The following is a 20,196-nucleotide window of genomic DNA, read 5'->3' on the forward strand; positions in this document are numbered from 1 at the left end:
TTAGATGAATTTGTCTTTCTCAGCATAAAGAAATTCAAAAGTTGTTTATTGATTCACTCAGATCCTCTGAGCTCTTTGACTTCAGACTGTCGCTGTCTGTCACTCAAAGAAGGCAAAATGATCACTTTTCTTATTTGTTGCCGTACAATCTCTTTGTTGTGACTTAGGATGGAGAACTCCGCTCACCTTGACAGAGTAAAAAGACAGCAGTCGCTCCATTTGCTGCTGTTTTTCTTTAAAACGCTTGATTACTGCTAATGCGAGGCTTTGTTTTGGAAGTTACCAAAGTGAATTTGGGGACTTTACAGAACAAGTGTTTCAAAGTAGTAGGGGTGTTGTCTGGAATCGGGCTGTTTTGAGTGTCGTGGTGATAACCTTGAGGATAAATGCAGCCGTTGCACTCTATTAAGACAGAAATTTAAAGCAAAATGTGCAACATGAATTAAGTAGTCATGTAATATAAAAATAATCAAACGCGTAAATGACTGTTATTATTTTTGATAGAGTTATAGCAAATATAGAAAATAAGCACAATGTATGCAATTTTTGAGTCCTTATTGGTAGGCGTTACAACTAATTCAGGTCAGACAGTTCTCACTTTTCAAACAATGCTAGGGTGAACTGCTCATGATGAGATGGAGGAGAGTTGATGAGCTCATGTTTTAGTGTCACATCTCAAATTTACACCATGAAAACGAGCCATATAAAAAAAAAGAAAAAAACATAAATCTTCATTTCTAAGTGCTGAGTAAAGGGTATTGTTTTAAAAATCCTGGTCATCTTATGAGTGAGGGGACATTGAGTCATGTAAACCAACACTGGAAACTAAACATAGTGTGTTGTTGTTGTCGTCATGAGGTGGAATATATGGTACCATGAGACGGAATGTATTCAGGATCTCATGTACTTGTGTTGGGAGATTTGCTTGTCCATTGGTGGAGACTGTAGGGCCAGGGCTATTCCAAGCAGTGGTATTATGTTACATGTCTTTCGAGTTACCCTTTACTACTCATTCATTCAAATCTTTTTTAACATATGATTGTAGGCATGCCTTGTGGGTTGGTCTCTAACGTTTTTGGAATAAAAAGGTCTACATTTGGTCTATATTATACAACTCCAGTGAGATATTCAGAGAGGTACTTACAGTAGATTTAATAGTTTTTTTCCCCCCAAGAGTATTTGCATATTTAGCACGTTGTTGCTACAGTATTTTCGGGGGAGCATCTGCCTTACAGAATCACAATTGAGCATAATTAAAGCTCTTTTAATGCGAAAACTCTTAAAATCCAAGCTTCTGAGTTCTCACATATTCATATTGTGTGTCAGATTTCGGAAAAGTGTGCAGAAAACATTTTCTGCGTGAGCTGTCAGGTGGAGCGGCCATCACGGCATTGGATTAGTTTCACTCAGCGAAACACCGAGTGCAGGTGGATGTATTAAATCCTTTTGTGTGGAGTCGAGGTGTTGTCCACTTGAACAGGAATTTATTTGTAAAGTACTCTCATGAAATCTGTTATGTCATAGCACTGAGTGCTGCTCCCTGTCATTTTCGATCACCAGTGTTGTTGTTTTTTTTTAAAGAAATTAGTCCAAACTAATGCTTCAAGGAATACAACAAGCACAGTGTTGTATTATTTCAAATGTTAGTTGTAACATATGGGATGCTTCCAGTCCTATGACCTTGAGACTCTGCAGATTTTTCAGAAAACCGCTTGTGTGACTCTTGTCGTCACAAGACCGGACACACTGTATAAAGATGACGCCGGCATCGCAGAAGTACGGTGTCATGGTCGCCCTGTTGGACTGCAATGAAGTCACGCTTGTGTCAACCACCCACCACTTATCAGGGTCCAGTCCCCACGCACACGCTGACACACGGAACAATTCACAGTGGATTATGGGAGAAGTTGAGTAAAGCATCCTTGAAACCATGACTATTCAAATGCTGTGCTTTACAGTTCTGATGTTTTTTTCGTGGAACGTTGTATTTGGTTTATGCCAAACATGTCCTCTGTTGTGGCATCTAAATAATTCAATTTTAGATTTATTTGGGGGGAAATAACCTTGTTCTACATGTCTTATTGTCTGTGCTCTCTTTGGCAGTCGACTTTGACAGGGAATGTTGGAATAATCTGAAGACATTTATTTCAGGGATTTGAAGCTTGGTTTTGAGATGGTTTTCAGCTTCTTTGAAAATGACTTTTTAGCAAATAACAAAATAGTTTTTTTTTTTTTTGACGTCCCGTTCTTAACCACATTGATTATTTACAAGATATTTTAGTCAAGCGGTTCAGGAAATGGTTTACTCATTTGTTAATTCAGGCTAAGTAGTTTGACGGTAAGAGATTTTTCTGTCACTTCAGGGAACAATTGCCTGTTATCCCAGATGAAAGAAGTGCCGGAGAGCGCCGAATGTGTTGCTGATGACGCCGCTGACTGTGCGCTCTCATCGACTGGGTGCCTGACAGCTTTTTCAGACCTGTGGAGAAGTTCCAGTCGTGGGGGTGAAGCAGCACTCCCGACTGTAAGCAGGGCGGCGCAAGGAGGGCTGGGTGTCTCTGCCTGTGCCCTCCACATTTACATGGCGTGACCCAGTTCAGCTACGGCGGGGGGAGGGGGCGGTCTGGGCGAAGCTAAAAATACCACATCTCGCATTAGGCAGCTCCTCAGCAGAGGGATCCCTAGAACTGCTGTCCTCGACTTTCGGCGAGTTGTTGGCACGTGGAGGTGTTCAAACTGCCAGAGGGTTTTCCTTATTGTGGATGAGGAAGACCACTGCCGTCTCGTCGGCTGCCCGGCTTCCTCTCGCGCAGCTTCTGGGTGGAGGAGGTCTCGGCGAACGTCTGATGTGAGATAACGCCCGAGAGTCACAACTCTTTGCGCCTCAAGGCAAGTCATCCGACAGAGGCGTGAGGCTGAGGCAGGGAAGGGGTTAACTCCAGCCACTGTCTTTCAACCATACCACGCCAGCTGTTGGCTTGGAGATCCAATCACAATGATTTTCCACTGTTGTGACATGTGACCCGCTCTGCAACCCTAGACTGAAGCGGCGTAGCAAATGTTGGCACGTCTTCATCTTGGCATTGTTGATGCTTGTAAAGTGTGATCATGTAAAAGGAGGCTGATAAAGTAAGATAAATCAAATGGATCCAGACCAATAAAACAATTAAGATTGCATTTATTTTTGCCAGAAGAGCTGAGATCTTCACCGTTAGTAGTGGAATTTGTGCTACATTGAAGCTTTGTGGCACATCTTGTTTTATAAAGCGGTGGAAACTGTTAAAACATGGAATCTATTTTGTAAAATGATGCTGGATGAATGAACTGTAAGGTGCAACATAACAAAAATAGCAACTTTAACCACAGTACTAAAGCACCCTCAACATAGCACGAGCCACAAATACTCAACACCTTTTTTATGTGGTAAAAGGAGAAACCACTGTAAGAAGTAATGAGTCAGTCTAGGCAACAAGTTCAAGGCCGTTTTCTGGACATAGCCTGGAACGACCACAAGGCCAAGAAAAATACTCAGCCTTATTTTTCAGTGTGAAGCAGAATAGCAGGAGTGATGAGTTTTACTAAATTTGCATAAAAATATAAAGCATGTATGATTTGAATAGAGTAGCGTTTGTTTAAAGCAGAACATAAATAATTATTCCTAGAATACTACTGTCATGATGTTTATATAAATTTAATATTCAATGCATAAGTGTAAGCCATTTTTGTAGTGTAAACATCTAAATATTTAATTATATGTGGTGAACCTTTAGTTTATACACCGTGACTGTGTGTTTTTGCTACTGGAAATAATTCTGGATGTCCACACAAAGAATAAATGTAGCAGTTTTCTTTCAGCCAGCTGACCAGCAGTCAGCAGTGACAGTGGGGTCAGGTGCAATTCTGTTATTCTGTGGTTCTTACAGCTGGAGAAAACTTCAGTCTTGTTTTTATTTCAGGCATATTGTAAGAATTTAAACCCTTGAAATGAAATGACAGAACATTAAGTTTTCAAATATAAATGTTTAACATGATGGCCTAACCTTATACAGGTAACTAGTCCATGCAGAACAAGCGGCAAAGTAACTTGGATTTACCTGCAGTTTAAACTGTCAGTCCAGACAGAAATGTCCAAATCCTGTTGTCTGGAAACTGACCTAACAAACCTGCTTTTTAAACTGTGCTGTGAAAAAGCGTTTGTCCTCCTAAACTCAAAAATAACAGTTATGAACCAACATGAGGAGCAATTATTTTTAACATAGTCCTAGTATGTTAAGTTTGACTAGCTTTTGTCCTTAATGAATGAAATCATTCAAAAAGTGTTTTTTACATTTACTCAGATTATCCAATATTGACATTTGTTTAATTATCTGAAACATTTAAAATTGGACAAAAAAAAGAAAGAAGCAAAAACAGAAATCTGTAAGGGGAGTAAACACTGGTTGACATTACTGTTTGACTGGGGAGCTGCAACATTTTAGATTCTTATCAATTTTAGCAAATTAAACCCTGCGTTAAAAACTCAATGTACAGTCAGAACAAGGGTTAATTTTTTTTAAGCTATTGTAAACACTCGACCCTGTTCAGCTGCAGAAACGTGTTGGAGATTTGCATAGATTCCAGTTGTTACCATTGACATATTTTTACAGTCTGTTGGGTTTTATTTAAAGAACCACATTTGTTCCATGCCAGCTAATTGCTGTTACTTCAATCTGTTTAGCTGAGCCCTTTGACCAAGAACCTTGTATAAAAGCTGCATTGTATTTTCATTAGATTTCCAGATGGGAAGGGCTTTATATGCTCGGTCCAATAGAGTTTCAGATGCGTCTTCTCTTTCACTGCTAATGCTATTTGCCCAACTGGACATATTGCGTCTTGGCTCTACTAAACTAATGTGAACACACAAGTTGACAATCTAAACCTCGTAGATGAACCATCAGAAATGATCTGAATCCACATGACAGAGAATTTTATTCTGCTATTGAATTAGCATATTTTTAAATTAACTGTTTTTGACATGCGTTAGGCACCCGGTAGAGCACTCTGCACACAACAGAGTGCACTTGTGAGGGCAGGAGCGTTGCCCTCGTTTTGTAACACCCCTATCTGTATGAGTTTATTTATATTCTGTTTTAAGCAGGGCTGTGTGAACTACATATGAAACGTAGCGGTCTCTCTGCCAGCACAAGGTTGAAGAATTTAAAAGGATATCTGAGACTTTAGCCAAGTTACCTGGACTTCATGCTGGTTTCAGTAAAATCTTAACTGTGGTGCTTTATAGCTCAACTTTTAAATTGATTTAAGAAAATGTTGCAGGTATTTACTCGAGCCCCTTATCCAAGTGAAATATTTCTTTTTCTAGTTTTGTATGTGATGTGAGATTAGCAGCTCAAATAATGGCATGTTTTCTTCCTTGTTGATTAAATGTACTAAATTCAACACTTCTTCTGTATTCTAGCAAATACCCAATTGGTACATATTTAAGCAATTTTCAATGAGTTGAAACAGATTTTTATGCTAAGCAATGATAAGAAAGCTTTTCTAATTTCCAGTTTTCTTAGACTATAAAACATAAAAGAAAAGTTCTTTGATGGAGGTAGTAGTTTGAATCTAACAGAAAATGAAGAAATTACAAGATTAAGCCCCTTGAAGCGTCTTATCTGAATTATGAAACTGAAAAGTTGAAGTTCTTGGCTCTGATGCATTTAATCATTGGAAAGTATTTGACCTGCTGATAACTTATCAGAAAGGATCAAAGAAAAAGTGACCATCTTTGATCTCTGCATGCCTGATTGGATCGTCCCCATGATCCTGTTTTATGTGGCTCTTCAAATTCAGCATAAAGATACTTTTTTTTTTTTTTTCAGTTTAGGAATTTTAAATATCTCTTCAGGGATAACTGGATGTTTTTTTGTGTGTCTGTGTGTGTGTTTAATCCCTGGGTGAAGAAATTCAACAATAATGCGAGAATCTAGAACTCCTCATCTGAACCGCCTTTATTATTTCCGTAAAAAGCTTAATTTCATCCTGCCTTCATTTCTGTTCAGCCTTGATTAAATTCCAGCATACCTCTGTACCTGGAAGAGCAGTTTTTATAAAGCATTTCTATACAATAAGAAATTAAATACTTGATCCTTTTATATTTTCTCTTCAGACCTTGATAGAAATGTTCAAAGAAGTCTCCCTAGTTACTGTACAGTGATGCATATTTGTCTGAACTTTATGAAAACAATTCTGATGTCCTTCGTTCTCATGAACCAGCCTCATTGTGTGTGGCTAATTAAGTGGTGGGCTGTAGCTTTGTACTGTTAGAGTAGAATCTGTCTAATCAGGAAGTCCTGATGTTTTAACAGACGACTTTTCCTGAGGTAATCACACTGCAGAAAGTCTTTAGGATTTTCTGATTCTGTAGTGCTGCATTATTTGTTTCAGTGATAAGCCTATAACCTATAATGTTTTAAATGAACTTATCTAGGTATTGTCTAAGATTACTTTATTTCCGTTGTTTCAGTGATCAAAGTGAACATCCTGTTTGGTAGGAGGGTGAAAAGGGCAAGAAACACTTTGAAATGTAAAATCAAATTCTGAATTCACTAGAAGTATGATACGTTGAATAGTAGGAAAAACATATCCCAGATTAGAGCAGAGCTTGCAGAAATATGTAAATTGTACAATGGATTCTGAAACTTAACCACCTAACCATATTTCAGCATCTCTACTACTAAAATAAATACCTCTTTTGGACATTAAGGGAAGTTGGCATCCATTCAAACAGCCAAAAATATTACTCCTATGCAGAGTGTAAATGCCCAGCACTGGAAATATAATATCCCTCCAAATATTGGATACAGTCCTTGGTGTTTCTGAAATCCAATACATTGTGCAGCTCTACTACAAACATCATTGTTGCACTCTGGTCCTGCTGCTGGGTAACTAAAAACAAACACCTATTTCAAAATAGTACTGTTTTTTTCTTCTTCTTTTAGGTTGATTTTTTTTCCGTTTTCTTTTTTTACAAACCTTTCTTACTTGTGACGATTAGTGACTCCTTAGGATTACATTGATCAGAAAAAGCTGCGTAGGTGGGTTATTCTCATCTTTATTCAGGTTGGTTTTGGCGTCTGTGGTACTCAATGTTTCCACAGACTCATTTGTTTTGTCAATCACATCACAGCATGAACTCTACAGCCATGTCACATGTAGCACAGCTGGCTGTTCTCTTGGTTAAACTTTGGTATCTTGCGCTGACAGTGACGTTTCTCCTTATCTGGTGTCTATTGGTTGGACTTTGTTGTGTTATTGGTGAACACACTGAATCTTGTAACCCTGCATTTCTGTCACCTAATAAATTTTGTAGCTGTGCTTGCAAGTGCATTTACAAATATGGACAATTTAACAAAACAATAGTTACTGTAATTTGTAGTTTGAATTGTCTGGATACAACAGGGAGCATTGGGTAAAAAGGCAAAGAACCCTTTTTGTCCCTCACTGAGAACAAATTAGACAAGTTTTTTCTTTTGATTTGATTTTTAATTTGGAGATGTATTTGGGAGACCCATTTTGCTCAGTGTTACTCACAGTTGTTCTCAGGCTTACAATTTCCCACCTTTTTACTCTATAACAATATAATTCTATACATTTTAATTGTATGTTTATCAAGCCATATCTAAACTCATTACGCTTTTCAAAAAATACATATTGTTAACACTGTAATATGTAATGGTACTATTGTATTCAGATTCGAAGGCATGTGTTTAGCAAATGCCAAATTCCACAAGAAAAATCTTTAATGTCAGCGAAGTTGAAGTAAAAACACACTGATGATCTGAGGTCATCAAGCTGTGATTTGACTTCATCGTTCTGTTTTTCATTTTTGTGGTCCTCCATGGAATATGATTTTAAACATCAATATTTTAGGCGCCAATACTTGTTACACCCTTAGAGGGTTTATGGGTAGAATTATATAAATTAGATTTTTCTTCCAAACTTTAAAGATTACAAGGGTCCACTAAGACAGTCTATCAGCCTTTTAAGAAAGCACAGGTTATAAGGAGGGTTAACGCACTTTTATTAAAAAAATGCCCGTTGACCAATTAAGATCAATTATTACCAAAAGCTAATAGTGTGCTATGTTTTCCTCATGCACTTTGATTTAACAGAGAAACCATTATAATAGGACATTTAACAGTAAAAAAGGTTGGAAAGATGTAATTTAATTGTGGTTGAACAGAAAAAAAAAAGTTTTATCATTTCCTTTGCAAGATGTCTCAGCAGTCCTGTGGTTTAGTCTCGAGTTTCTCTTCTGTTTAGGCAGATTCTAAATGTTTCTTGCTTTACTAAAGAAACTGCAAGTACATTTTATATTTTAAATCAACAGCTAAATATTAGACAGTTAGAGATGCATGCATACAGGTTTATCTATGAACAGGGGGGTATAGCACTTTAGTTTATGAGAAAAATATTTGATCATCTGTTTAGAATTACAGGTAAATATTTTAACAGATAAGTTGGGGGGGGAAAAGTCTACTCTTAATCTGAGAGAACGAATTACTTGCAGGCACATTATGTTCATTAAAGGTATTTTAAAATCATTATAGGACTTCTAACTGATCAAATTAAAAATGTTATTGACTTATTCTGCCAATTACAAACCGAAACGGTTATTACGCTCTTGGTGCTTTTAGAACCACTCTGGGAATTTCCAAAAGTGAGAATTTCTGTTGTTCAAAAAGCAGATGGCTCGTGATTCCTGCTTACTGAAGGTTTTGAAGTGCTTGACAGTTTGGGGCCTCCTTTGTTGCATGTCTTTCCCTTTTCACAGCGCTGGAGAACGTTTGAATAGAGAGCATTTCCACACAGACGGGCAGGCCAGTTTAGCATTCAGTCCAGCGTGGCTCGGCATTGAATTCATAAAATAAGCAAAGTCTTCTCTCAAACCGAACAGCCATCTGGATGGTAGCAACTGTTGCTCCAGAACCTGTACACAACATGCGGCTTTCGATGCATCAGCACAGATTACCAAGAATATGTGCATAAATTTAAACAAGTGACCATCACACACCTTGACCTTTTACAATAAACCATATGGTTGGTTGTCTTTTTCACCTGAAGTTTGAAGTGTGATTTCTTAAATAAAAAATACATACAAAAAAATCCTTAGTTTTCATGGAGGTTTATTCTTTTCTAGTTCCCCTCAGTCAATATTGGATGAGCTTCAGACGAATCATTCTAGTGTGTGCTGTTTACACACCGATTAAATGCCAGATTAAAACTCAGTTGAGCTTTACCCTCCTTTCGTTTTTGTTTTCTCCCACATGGCTACATGAAAACTTGTCCGTCAATATGATTGGTCGGAATAATATTTTGGACTGGTACTAACTGGCAAACGCCTTCGTTAACCTACACTAGTGAACATTGTCATGTTTGGCTCACTTTTGAAATTGACATATAAAATGAGGATGTTTTCAAAATCAGGTAACGTTCACTTTATTTGAGTTCTTCAAATGTAGCTCCCATTTGGGCTTTGGAAACACAACGAGGACAAATGTTAGAATGTAAACTTAGAGCATAAGACTTACGAATAACAAACATTTAACGGAAACAAGAAGCATGTTCGGTATAAGTTGAACTTGGGAAAAGGATTTTATATTCTTTTAAGATTAAAGAGAATGATCTAAATGCAGTTTATTTTTGCTACATTTTGAATTTGGGCAGATTTTGAAGCATTCTTGTGATTAACTTGTTCTTTATGTTTTGGGTTCACAGACAAATATAGCTGGGTATGATCAGCAAAACAGTGGAAATTATTACTGGGTCTCCTGACAGTATTGCCTGAGGGAAGCAGACTAAAGTATTGGTGCTTCTATGGAAACCTTCAAAACTCAGTTTTGTATTTTGCAAGAATCTCTTTAACATAAAAAAAGCCCCATTCTATCAGCATATCACCGCTATGGTTCTAATAGCTGTGACTAATGAATGCAATTTTGAAGCCGATTGTGTGGTTGTATACATAAATGCTCATCAGTGTTTGCACGGTTTAGTTGATGGAGCCATACTGACCATGTTTCTCACTTATTTTTAATTGCCACACTCATTCAGCTTGGTGGTGCGATCACGAGTTTATGAAAGGTTTCTAAATTAAATGGATCACTGATGGATGAACTTCAGATTTGCACATCTTCTTGGCACATCAGTTTGTTTTTTAGTCGCTTCCTCCATTTAGTACATTGACATTATTTCATGCTGATTTAAATAAGATATAGCAGTCTGTATGCTTTTGATAGGTAAATGTGAAATGTATTTGCAGTGTGCTGGTCATTTTAATTGCCTTATTTTTTAAAGGATTAGTTGTTTTCATATATATATTAGTTTTACAGTAAAATAAAATATCGTTTCGGAGCTGTCCTTGTTGTTTTGCTGTTTTCTATATGTAAACCTGAACTTGTTACCTGATTCAGCCTGTTGCAGTTCCTGCATCTCTAATTAATATTCCAGTCTCTTCAAAACAAAGTTATTACCATAGTATCAAACGCTTTGTTTACATCTTGTAGATTCCCAGTTATCCACACCATGGCAATCCTATGAGCTTGATTAAAGTCGGGTCGCCCCTCTGTTTTTTTGTTTTTTTCCCCCCAAAAGAATCTCTGCTTTCCTTCACTTTTATAGGTTCTGAAAGGACTTAATGACGTAGAACAAATTCAAGAAATGCGTCATTTATTTGAATTTTAAACCAAACCAAAACTTGTTCACACGAAGAAGGAAACATACTCACACAAGCCATGCTGCATCCAGATCTGTGCAAAACAAAGCTTTCTAGTGGTAAACATAACCAGTCAACAAGACGACAATGCAGCCTGGTGGTTTGACAACTATTTTCACACTGAAAGAAAGTTAATTGGTCAGCAGAATACAAAAGTTATTTGCAACCAGAATGAGTATTTGCTTTGTGTCAAGTCGAATCAGTGGAGAAGCTGGTGTAGTTTGTGACACATGCCAGTAGAGATTTTATAATACAGGACTATTTGAGGGTATTTTGTAACTTTGGACCTTACTTGATGAGTTCAATGTGTGAAATCCTTGTTCTGCTTATAATACTATTTGTGGAAAAAAGAAGTTGGTTGTGTGAGGTGCTTATAGGGGGGGGAGAAGCAACATAAATTCACTTTCCAACCAAGATCAGTGACAACTATCAAGGTTGCGGTTTTGTTTGACCCTTCTCTTGAAGCTTGAAGCAATTTTTAATTATGAGTATGAAAACAAACACAGACTGGCCCCAAAAGATGCTCTATTTAGGCTGGGAATGTGTTTTAAAGATTCTCCAATCAGCCATGCTTCATACCACAGCTAAACGCTTTCGCTCTTTTGAACATTGTGTATCAGGGCTATGTAGACAAAATGTTTTCATAGTTGTAAGAAGTATTCTATGAAAATATCACTACCTTCCCTGCTTCTAAAATTAAACTTAGCAGTGTTGATGATCACTCTCTGATAGTTTGCTCTTGTCTTTCAGATCTGCTTTCTAGGTGATCTCCGGCTCTGCGGGCGTTCTTCAGGTCACCATGAAGAACTGAATCTCCAAGGGATGGCTTGTTTTGTAATATCCCTACACCACCTGAAATGTGACTCCAGCTGCCTGTGAAGGGCCCGTCAGCTGTGTATGGGAACCATCAGTGCATTTGCATTTTTGAGGATTTAAGGTTTTTTTTTCCTCTCTTTAAAAAGGGACAACACTTTTCTGTTTTAGCCCCACTGTCGGGTCAAAGCAGCAGTGCTTTGCAAAAGACTGAGTTGGCAGCAGAAAGCAAGGCAATGGCAAACAACTCGTACAGTGGGGTGAAGAACTCCCTGATGGAGGCCAACCATGACAGGGAATTTGGCTGCTCACTCAAAGAACTGCGGTCCTTGATGGAACTCAGAGGCGCTGAGGCAATAACCAAAATCAATGAAACGTATGGAGATACTCAAGGACTCTGCAGCCGTTTAAAAACATCAGCTACAGATGGTACAGTATTGCTTTTTCTTCTGTACTGTAAAAAAAATAACATTTCCAGTAGTGACAGCTATTTAGGTGGTGATGACGTGCAAAAGTATTTTCAAGGCGACTTGTTGCTATATGATACATACCTTGTCTTCACTTCCTTGGAAACACTCACATGCCAGACAGGTGGCCGGGCGGGCCGGCTCTGACCCAGGGCCTATCCCGGTCTATTTCAAGGCCGCTGGTTCTGTCTCTCACACCCTCCTTTCACCCCTCAGTCTGTATGTGCATGCGTCTGTGTGTAGGCTTCAGACAGACCAGCTGTTTCCCTGGGCACAGCACCAGTCTTCAGGCAGGTCACACTCCCACTTGCGGCGAACCAAACAATGAAGCTTTCTGGGTGTTATCATTTTTGCTCAAGTTATTTTACAGCACCATAAAACGGTTTATGCCATTTCTAAAAATATTCAGCTTGCAGAATATCCAACTAAGGTGTGCTTGTCACTGCCCCCCTCCCTCTCGTCCTACCTCTGTATGAATTTGTCTCTCCGTAGACGGTCGGCCTAATCGTCAGAATGACCTTGACTGAACTCTTATGGGAGTGGATTTTCAGTTTGATCCCAGATTAAAACGGCACCACATATTCACTGTAACGGCAACAGTTGCCTGAATGCAGTGCCTCAGAGCAAGGAAAAATCTTCCTGGCCTCCTTCAATCGGACAATAATGTGATAAACACCGCGCTTTACTGCAGCGGAAAACATTTCTCATCGCAGCTACAGTCATTAGCTTACTTTGTGAATTGTGACCTTTCATTTATTGATGGTGGAAGTGGTGCGCCCTGTTTACGTTTCAGCCTTTTTATCAGCCTAGAAGTCTCTGAGCTGTGTGAAGTATGAGGGAATAAAAGGAAACGGCAGAGAAGGAATTTAGTGGTTGAGAGTGTGAGTGTGAGTGTGAGTTGTCTAAACACGCATGTAGCTGTGTCGTGTTGCTGAACGTTTGGTGCCGTCATATTACTAGAAGTGACATTGCTTGTTTTGTAAATCTATTTCTCGTCATCTGCTCACCCCTCTGTGTACTGGTATGTCTTAATGAATTAGAATGTCTCAAATCTTAATTCTTTTCACTAATAGCATAAGGGTTTATTTTTGTAAATTTTGACTTTTACAGTGAATAAAAAAAATACTAAATTTAGTTTCTCAGAAAACCAATAAAATGAATTTCAATACAGTATATGCACTCGGTACTTAAAATGTGCTACTTTTTTAATGAATTTACAACATCAGTGTAACATGACATGGAGGCGATCAGCCTGTTGCTCTGCTGAAACCCCAGGTTGCTTTGATAGAAGCCGTCCTCTTGTCTGTGCTGTTGGATCTGTTGTCTCCCTCTTGAGAATACTTCACAGGTTATATATGAGGTTTAGGTTAGGGGAGTGCCAGTCAGCACAGTGACCCCGTGGCCATGAAAGCAGAAAACAGTACCTTTGGCATTGTGAGGAGGTGGGGTGTCCTGAAAATAAAATCATCTCCATTAAGCTTGTCAACAGGGGTGAAGCATGATGTGCTGACTTTTGGGCCACAAGCAACCTGGTTTCAGTGCCTCTCCACATTCTTGGATCTTCATGTTAGATGAAATGCAGCCTTTATTTTTATCTGAAAAGAGAACTATGGGCCGCAGTGCTACAGTTCACTCCCTTTTCGCCTCACCCCCAGTCAGGTGGCTTTGATGTTGCCTCTGGTTCAGAAGTTGCAATAGTTGTAGCCCGGCATGTTCCGGCTCTTGAAGCTCCGACTCCAGTCACAGTCTACGCCTGGCGATCCTCTTGCTAAATTGTTGAATGGATTTTGCATCACAATATGCGTTGCTAGTCCACCTGTTTCTCCCACAGTTTCCCTTCTCTTAACTTTCTGTGTATGTTCTTGGATACAGAACCCTGTGGCTCACCGTCTTTGAGGGCATTGGCATAATGGTCCAACAGTAGCCACCACCCTCAACGCTCGCCCACTTGTTACAGGGCACATTTTCCTTTCATGTGCAAGTTGATTCACCAAGACGATGGGTCCTCTGTGCTTTCAACTCTCATATCTGCAATTACAGAAATAAAAAGGGTGTGGTTTTCAACAGTCAACGTAGCCTACCGGGGTTACCCAGAGGGGAGTTCCCTCGGGCCGAGCTCTGTCACAGTTCTCTTGCACGCTGTCCAAATGCATTCACTGCTTTACATCCGAGCAGAGCGCCATTCATGTCAAATTATCTGCATCAGTTCATATTATATCTGTTTTGTGGGCTCTCAGCTTCTGCTTCTGTCTGTACTTTGCACCAAATCAGTCTTTCTGTAATTCCTCGTTACCCCTCACAGTTCATAGAGGTAACTGGTTTAGTACTACCTCCCACAGTTAATCTAGGGTGTAATGTTTGTGGCTCAGTTTCAACCCTCAAGTCGGTGTTGAAATCTTTTAGTCGATCTCGAAGTGTAAAAAAAAAAAAAAAAAAAACCTGTCAACTTTGTTTCGAAAGGATTGTCTGTTTCAATATTCACTGCTTCCCCAGTTTTTTTCTAAATCTTCAGGTTTGTGAAGGATTGTTTAGAGAAATTTGACAAGTGTTGAATCGATTTTTTAAGATAATTCGAGTCCCCAGCTACTTCCTAATTCCAAACTTGACCAGTTGTTTTGTTGCAGTTTGACTCAGTTTCAGTCCATTCAATCATTATTGCCATGGGAAATTAAGGCATCATGTAAGATTATGAAGGCTTGACAATTGAAAAGGGACTTATAATTAGTTGGTCAGTCATTTCTCAAAGCTCTTAAGCCAATCCTTTGCTAATCCTTAACATTTCCAAGCTCTTTCTCTTTTTTCATTCAGTGTATGATTGAGCTGCTGTGGCTGTTAATCAGTGAACTGAAATTCAAACTTTTGACATTTTAAAGTTCAGGGCTTTATGTGGAACTAAATGTAATTCTTTCCCTCCAAAAAAAAGCTTGGAGTTGCATATTCACCTAGAGTAAATGTAACTTTAATTGTCCTTAATTTGGTAATTAACTTAGTGGTGCTCTAAGGAAATCATTCTCACTAGACATGGGCTGGTATGAGATTTTAAGTGTATGAATAACTTGAGCAAAACTACATTGATGTCATAGTATTTCCAGGTGGTGGAGGGGCAGTGCTTTGTTAAGGCTCAGTATTGTCAAGCTGATGTGCCAAAATTATCACAGTTGGGTGATGAAAATCTTGTCATTTTGTTCTCTGCCTCATGTCGTCCACCTCTTCTTGTCACAACCTCCCCGGCCAACATTTTGCTCGCCCCAGGGCATGTGAAGCTATTGTACGATTGGTCAAAATTTCATGGCTGTCTTTATGCGGAAAACGGCTCCAACTACTCGCCATCCAGAAAGCAGTTTTCCAGCCAGAGAGCAGAATGGATAGTTTTGAGTAGTAATTATCCCAGGCTGTGAGGTAGCAGGTACTGTTGGACCAAAACACAAACACCTGTTCGGTTTTGGTTCGATGAAGCAGGCAAACGTCTTGCTGATGCCTTCTGTTCTTTTTTCTTTTCCAATAACATGCAAAATAAATGAGACGTTAAAGCTCGTCAGCCATTATATCCTCCTCCGACGAATTTTTAGACATTCCTCTCTTTTTACTGCACTGTAGTAAACTATAATCAAGACAAAACACTTTGTCGTATACTGGGCTCTAAGGAAGCCCAGTACATGACAGGGCTTTCACTGGATCTTGGTTCGTCTTGTCTGCTTAAAACGAACGTCCTGCAACCACCTGACCACATGACTGTTCGACGACGTGACAGAAAATCCTTTTCCATACTTGTCAGTTATTGAGATGTCAACTCTTAAATCTGCCCCGGTTGACAGGAGTGCCACAGTGTCTTGTGATAAGGTTGAGCCTGTCAATACATGTAGCCCTGCTACGTAACAAGACCCAACTTTACTAGTTCACTTCCTCTTGCTTATAAAAATGTTTATTGTCCAAGTCAGTTGTCAGCTTGGCCTCTACAAACCCATTATTACATGAGTGGGTTTTAAGAATTTAAAGTGGAACTTGAATGTTTGATAGTCAAAATCAGTTTTCGGATAGAGTTTAATATGTGGAACTCAAAAGTTTTCTGTGGCAATTTGTGGAAGTTGTCAGTCTGGGAAAGTTCTTCTGTGTGACCTGAGTTGCCAAAAAAAAAAAAAAAGCACGTTCCGTATTTGACATGTCCATCAGATATACTTATAGTTAAACTTTTAGTAGCAATTGCTTTTACTTCCTTATTTTTCCCCCTCACATTAATTATTTTGACTTTTTGTGGTCAAATCGGTCAATCTGCTTCTGTGAGGGACAGCATGTAATAAAAGCACGTTCCTTGTATCTGATATTCCATATGCACCTCTCTCCCCACCAGTTCAATTGTAAGGGCTGCTAAATGGTAGTTTCCTCGGCTGTATGGAGCTTGTCATCAAGTCTGATTTCAAAATGCTATGAGTATGACTTTAGATGGTGATTATCCATAACCTATGTCTGGTTGTTGTGTGAAATTAAATAAAGTGATTGGGAAATGTTTGAATGATTGTCATGCCAAATTAATGCATTTGATTGCGTAGAAAAGTAAACTTTTTAGAAGAAGGTCACAAGTTTGGAATAAAACAATGTCAGAAAAGTAGGACATCAGCAACTATTTTGGCGAAGCAATGCTGCGGTTCTTAAATTTGAGAAGTGTTACCCATTTTATTTACATGGTTTTGGGATGGCATTATAGTGGAAATCAATTTAGACACAATGTTCCAGTTGTCCCAAGTATTGAAGTCTCAGCAAATTCACCGCGTGTCGAGAACATGCTGTGCTCAGGTCTCCAAAAATGCAAATTAAATGTTACAGATCAGTACAGACCTCACTTATCTTTTTAAATGATAAAGCTTATGACTGTGCAACTACAAATATTTGGCCTGTGTGGAAGAATGTCTTTTTTTGTCTAGTAGTTCTATCACTTTGTCTCTAAACGGTAAAATCTCAGCAGTTTGAAGTTGCTCCATGTCTGAAAAATCAGTACCATCACCTGGTAGTTTATAAAACAGGTTTAAAACAGATCGTTGAACTGTCCTCCTATGAAGTGCTGCAGAGCTAAAGATTCTATCCATTTTATGAATTGTGAATAGAGCACACAACAGAGAAGATTAAGCATTGAATTTTATCTCCATTGATCAGATCCTTTCCCGTATCTAGTGAACGCTGCATCTTCATGTTTGTCCTTCTTTACTGTTATGAGGCCGTTTTTCCGTTTTGTTTCATATTCTAGTTTGCGCTGCTTCTTTTTTTTATCTCTAGTTTTCTATGAAAGCTGCTGTTAAAGTTAGTTTTTAAATGCATTGACAAAGTGCTGTTTTCATAAGATTTGGGTCTTTTCATTACCAGAAATTGTCGGGCCGTTTAAGTCTCTAAGGAAATAAACTGTTTTTTGCACATTGGTAAATGGAGCGTCATTGTAGGGGGTAGATTTTTATTTATTTAACATGTGAAAGACTAACTGAATTTACATTACTTAACACCAGACATCGCTAATGGAAACTCATACAGACAAGCAGCAGTAATTCTCATAACATACATAAACATATTGTAGGAAGATGACCTTTCATTCCACGATTCCTACTCCTCAAAATAATACTGTTGTCCTTGTATACCTTTCTAACATGAAGAAGATATGGCTGAAAAACGTATCACTTATAAACGCTTCATATCAGTTGCTATAGATAATTGCCTACCAATTAGATTAGTGGATTAGTTTTTTTCCTAAATATCTGCCGTTCTGCCACACTGGTGATATGACCCCCTCTGTTTTATGCACAGTTTTCACTCCACGCAGGTTGTTTTTATTTTTAATCAGTTATCGAGCACGGTGGCAAAACCTTAATGCTACTACGTGAGTTACTTAACAGGTTATTGCTAGGTAACCAAAGAGTGAGTGAGCGAGTTAGTTGATGGCCGTGAGAGTTTGGTCAGCTAAAGTCTTTCCTCTGCCTACATCCCCTAGAGTGCTGTGGAGTTCAGGATCGGAGTTCAGTGAAATTACTGAATATTCTGATTCAGATGTAATATTTATTGATTGATGTCTTTCCTGACATATATTATTGATTTATTTTTCAGCCCTACTAACATGTAACTGCACAAATCTAAGAACAATAGTGTCAGTTTAGAGTTTGGGCTTAGGCTGTATTAGACCCAGAAAAAAGGCTAAATAACAGCTTAACATCCTGTAACTGACTATGGATTGACTGCCTTTTGTGCTACTTTGATAATGCTGTGTGTTTGCATACAGCAGCCCATTTGCAAAATTATGCATATGATCATAACTGTCCACTCCAAAGAACCCTTGGATGTGAGGGTGTACATATTTATCTGTCTTGTGTGTGTCCATTATTGGTGAATTGTCCTGAGGGGACCCTTGTTACACTAAGTATAGAAAATTGATGGATAGATAAATGAGTCTCTGTTTAGATAGAATTTTTCAGGCGAATAATTTCTCACTCTTGACTAAAATCACCTTCCTCTGTTGGGTTGGATGAGAGAGTGGGTAATGATGTTTAACGTGACGACTAAAATGAGGGTCCAATGCCAGACATGGTTTTTATTACTTTTTTTTTTTTTTTTTTAGTTTTGTGTATCCAATGGAGTGATAACACCTTGCTCGTCCTGTCACTTGTATTTATTGCTCTAATACAAAAGGAAAACTGGGTGTAAAATTAAACTGGGTATTAGCTGTCAGCATGTTTTCATTAGAGGCAAACAGAATTAAAGATGATGGTGAGAGACAGCCAGGGAGCAGCAACATGCAGCTAAGCTGGATAAAACTCAGCTGCTTTGTTCTTTCTTTCTTTTTTTTCCTTGCTGGTGAGTCATCGCTCCCTAACCTCCTTTAGAAAAGTGTTAGTAATTGCGTATAATTTCAAATGAAACATGTGACCAATAATGCAGAATTCATTTTAGTTTTAGAGACATGATTGAAGGGAGCAGATTAATAAGCAGGATTAAAAAAAAAAAAAAAGAGACAGCGGCATGCTAATGTCCCTTTAGGTCTGAAAGTGAAAAGCAACCTTACGTTGACTCACATCTCCGGTGTAGATCCGAACACTTATGTGCAAATCTCATCCAGGTCCCTGCTTGCTACTGGGTGACTGAAAAGAGATTGTGAAAGCAGCTTGTCACTCTGCAGACTCGGATGTGGGATATACTTCCTAAACTGTCCGGTTGAAGCCCTAGCGGTACGTTTGCTGATATGAAGCTGAGGTTAATGACCCTGGGATGCCACAGAAATTCTACATATCCAATAACTGGATGTGTACATTGGGTTATTGCAGGTGACTTCTTCCTGGTATACTTCAGGCTGTACAGGATGTGAAGTGGAAACCTGTGCAGCAACTCTGAAAAATGAGAAGCTTGCTTAAATACAGTGATTGAAATGCATGACCTTCATGCATGCCGTGGTTTCCTCATACCGGGCTTGTTTATAACCTGTTGCCAGGTTATAGATGAGCCAATTTCATGAAAGAGCGCTTCATAATCTCATTTTAAGATTAAAGTAGCCGTCATTTGTTGGCTACTGAGGAAAATATGTACTTAAGTTGGTTACTTTTAGAAATACTCATGATTATAATTAGCTTTTTAAAAAGTAAACATGTTTAACATGGTGTCTTTTTGTGCATTTATTCCTGTAAGCAAGTGTCTAAGTAAAAAAGGTGTAAATATCAGATGTTCACTTGCAAGTAAATGCATCATAAATCACAGCACTTGCATTTGAAAGATGAAAAATTAGAGGTGTGCCGATCGATCGACCACCGATCATAATCGGCCGATTTCCGTGAAAAAGTGTATGATCGGTGATCAACGATCACGGTCTCTTGTTGCCGATCACACAAACTTGCATCTCATTTCGCAGCCTGCCTGTGCAGCTCGTCTCCTCTTTCCTTCACTCTGCGCAAACGCGCAGCAACAAMTCCTAAGCGATGTGCAACTATAACGCACTGAGTGAATGGGGAAAATTGAAGCACGTGGGGTGAAGCGGGTCAAAATGCATCAACACGACAAATCTAATATGGCATAAAAACAATGCCATACTTGATGGAGTTTGGCTACATCGAGGCTCACTGCAGTAAAAAAAGACATTTGGAGCAATCAGATAGCAGGTAAAGCAGCGCACAGCTACAAACACTCACCTGGATTAGC

The 20,196-nt window shown here is 38.8% G+C and overlaps 1 protein-coding gene across 6 annotated transcripts in view; it reads left to right on the top strand.

Moving 5' to 3' along the window:
* atp2b1a (ATPase plasma membrane Ca2+ transporting 1a) overlaps nt 1–20,196 on the top strand; it is a 44,198-nt gene that overhangs the window by 1,580 nt on the left and 22,422 nt on the right. For all 6 annotated transcript variants that reach the window (XM_017302850.1, XM_008400654.1, XM_008400658.1 and 3 more), the window contains exon 2: nt 11,507–11,998. In XM_017302850.1, coding sequence (XP_017158339.1) covers nt 11,806–11,998 — 193 coding nt within the window. In that variant the 5' untranslated portion in view covers nt 11,507–11,805. The remainder of the gene's footprint in view (nt 1–11,506; nt 11,999–20,196) is intronic.

The sequence above is a fragment of the Poecilia reticulata genome, linkage group LG23 (assembly GCF_000633615.1).
Source record: "Poecilia reticulata strain Guanapo linkage group LG23, Guppy_female_1.0+MT, whole genome shotgun sequence".
Lineage (NCBI taxonomy): Eukaryota > Metazoa > Chordata > Actinopteri > Cyprinodontiformes > Poeciliidae > Poecilia > Poecilia reticulata.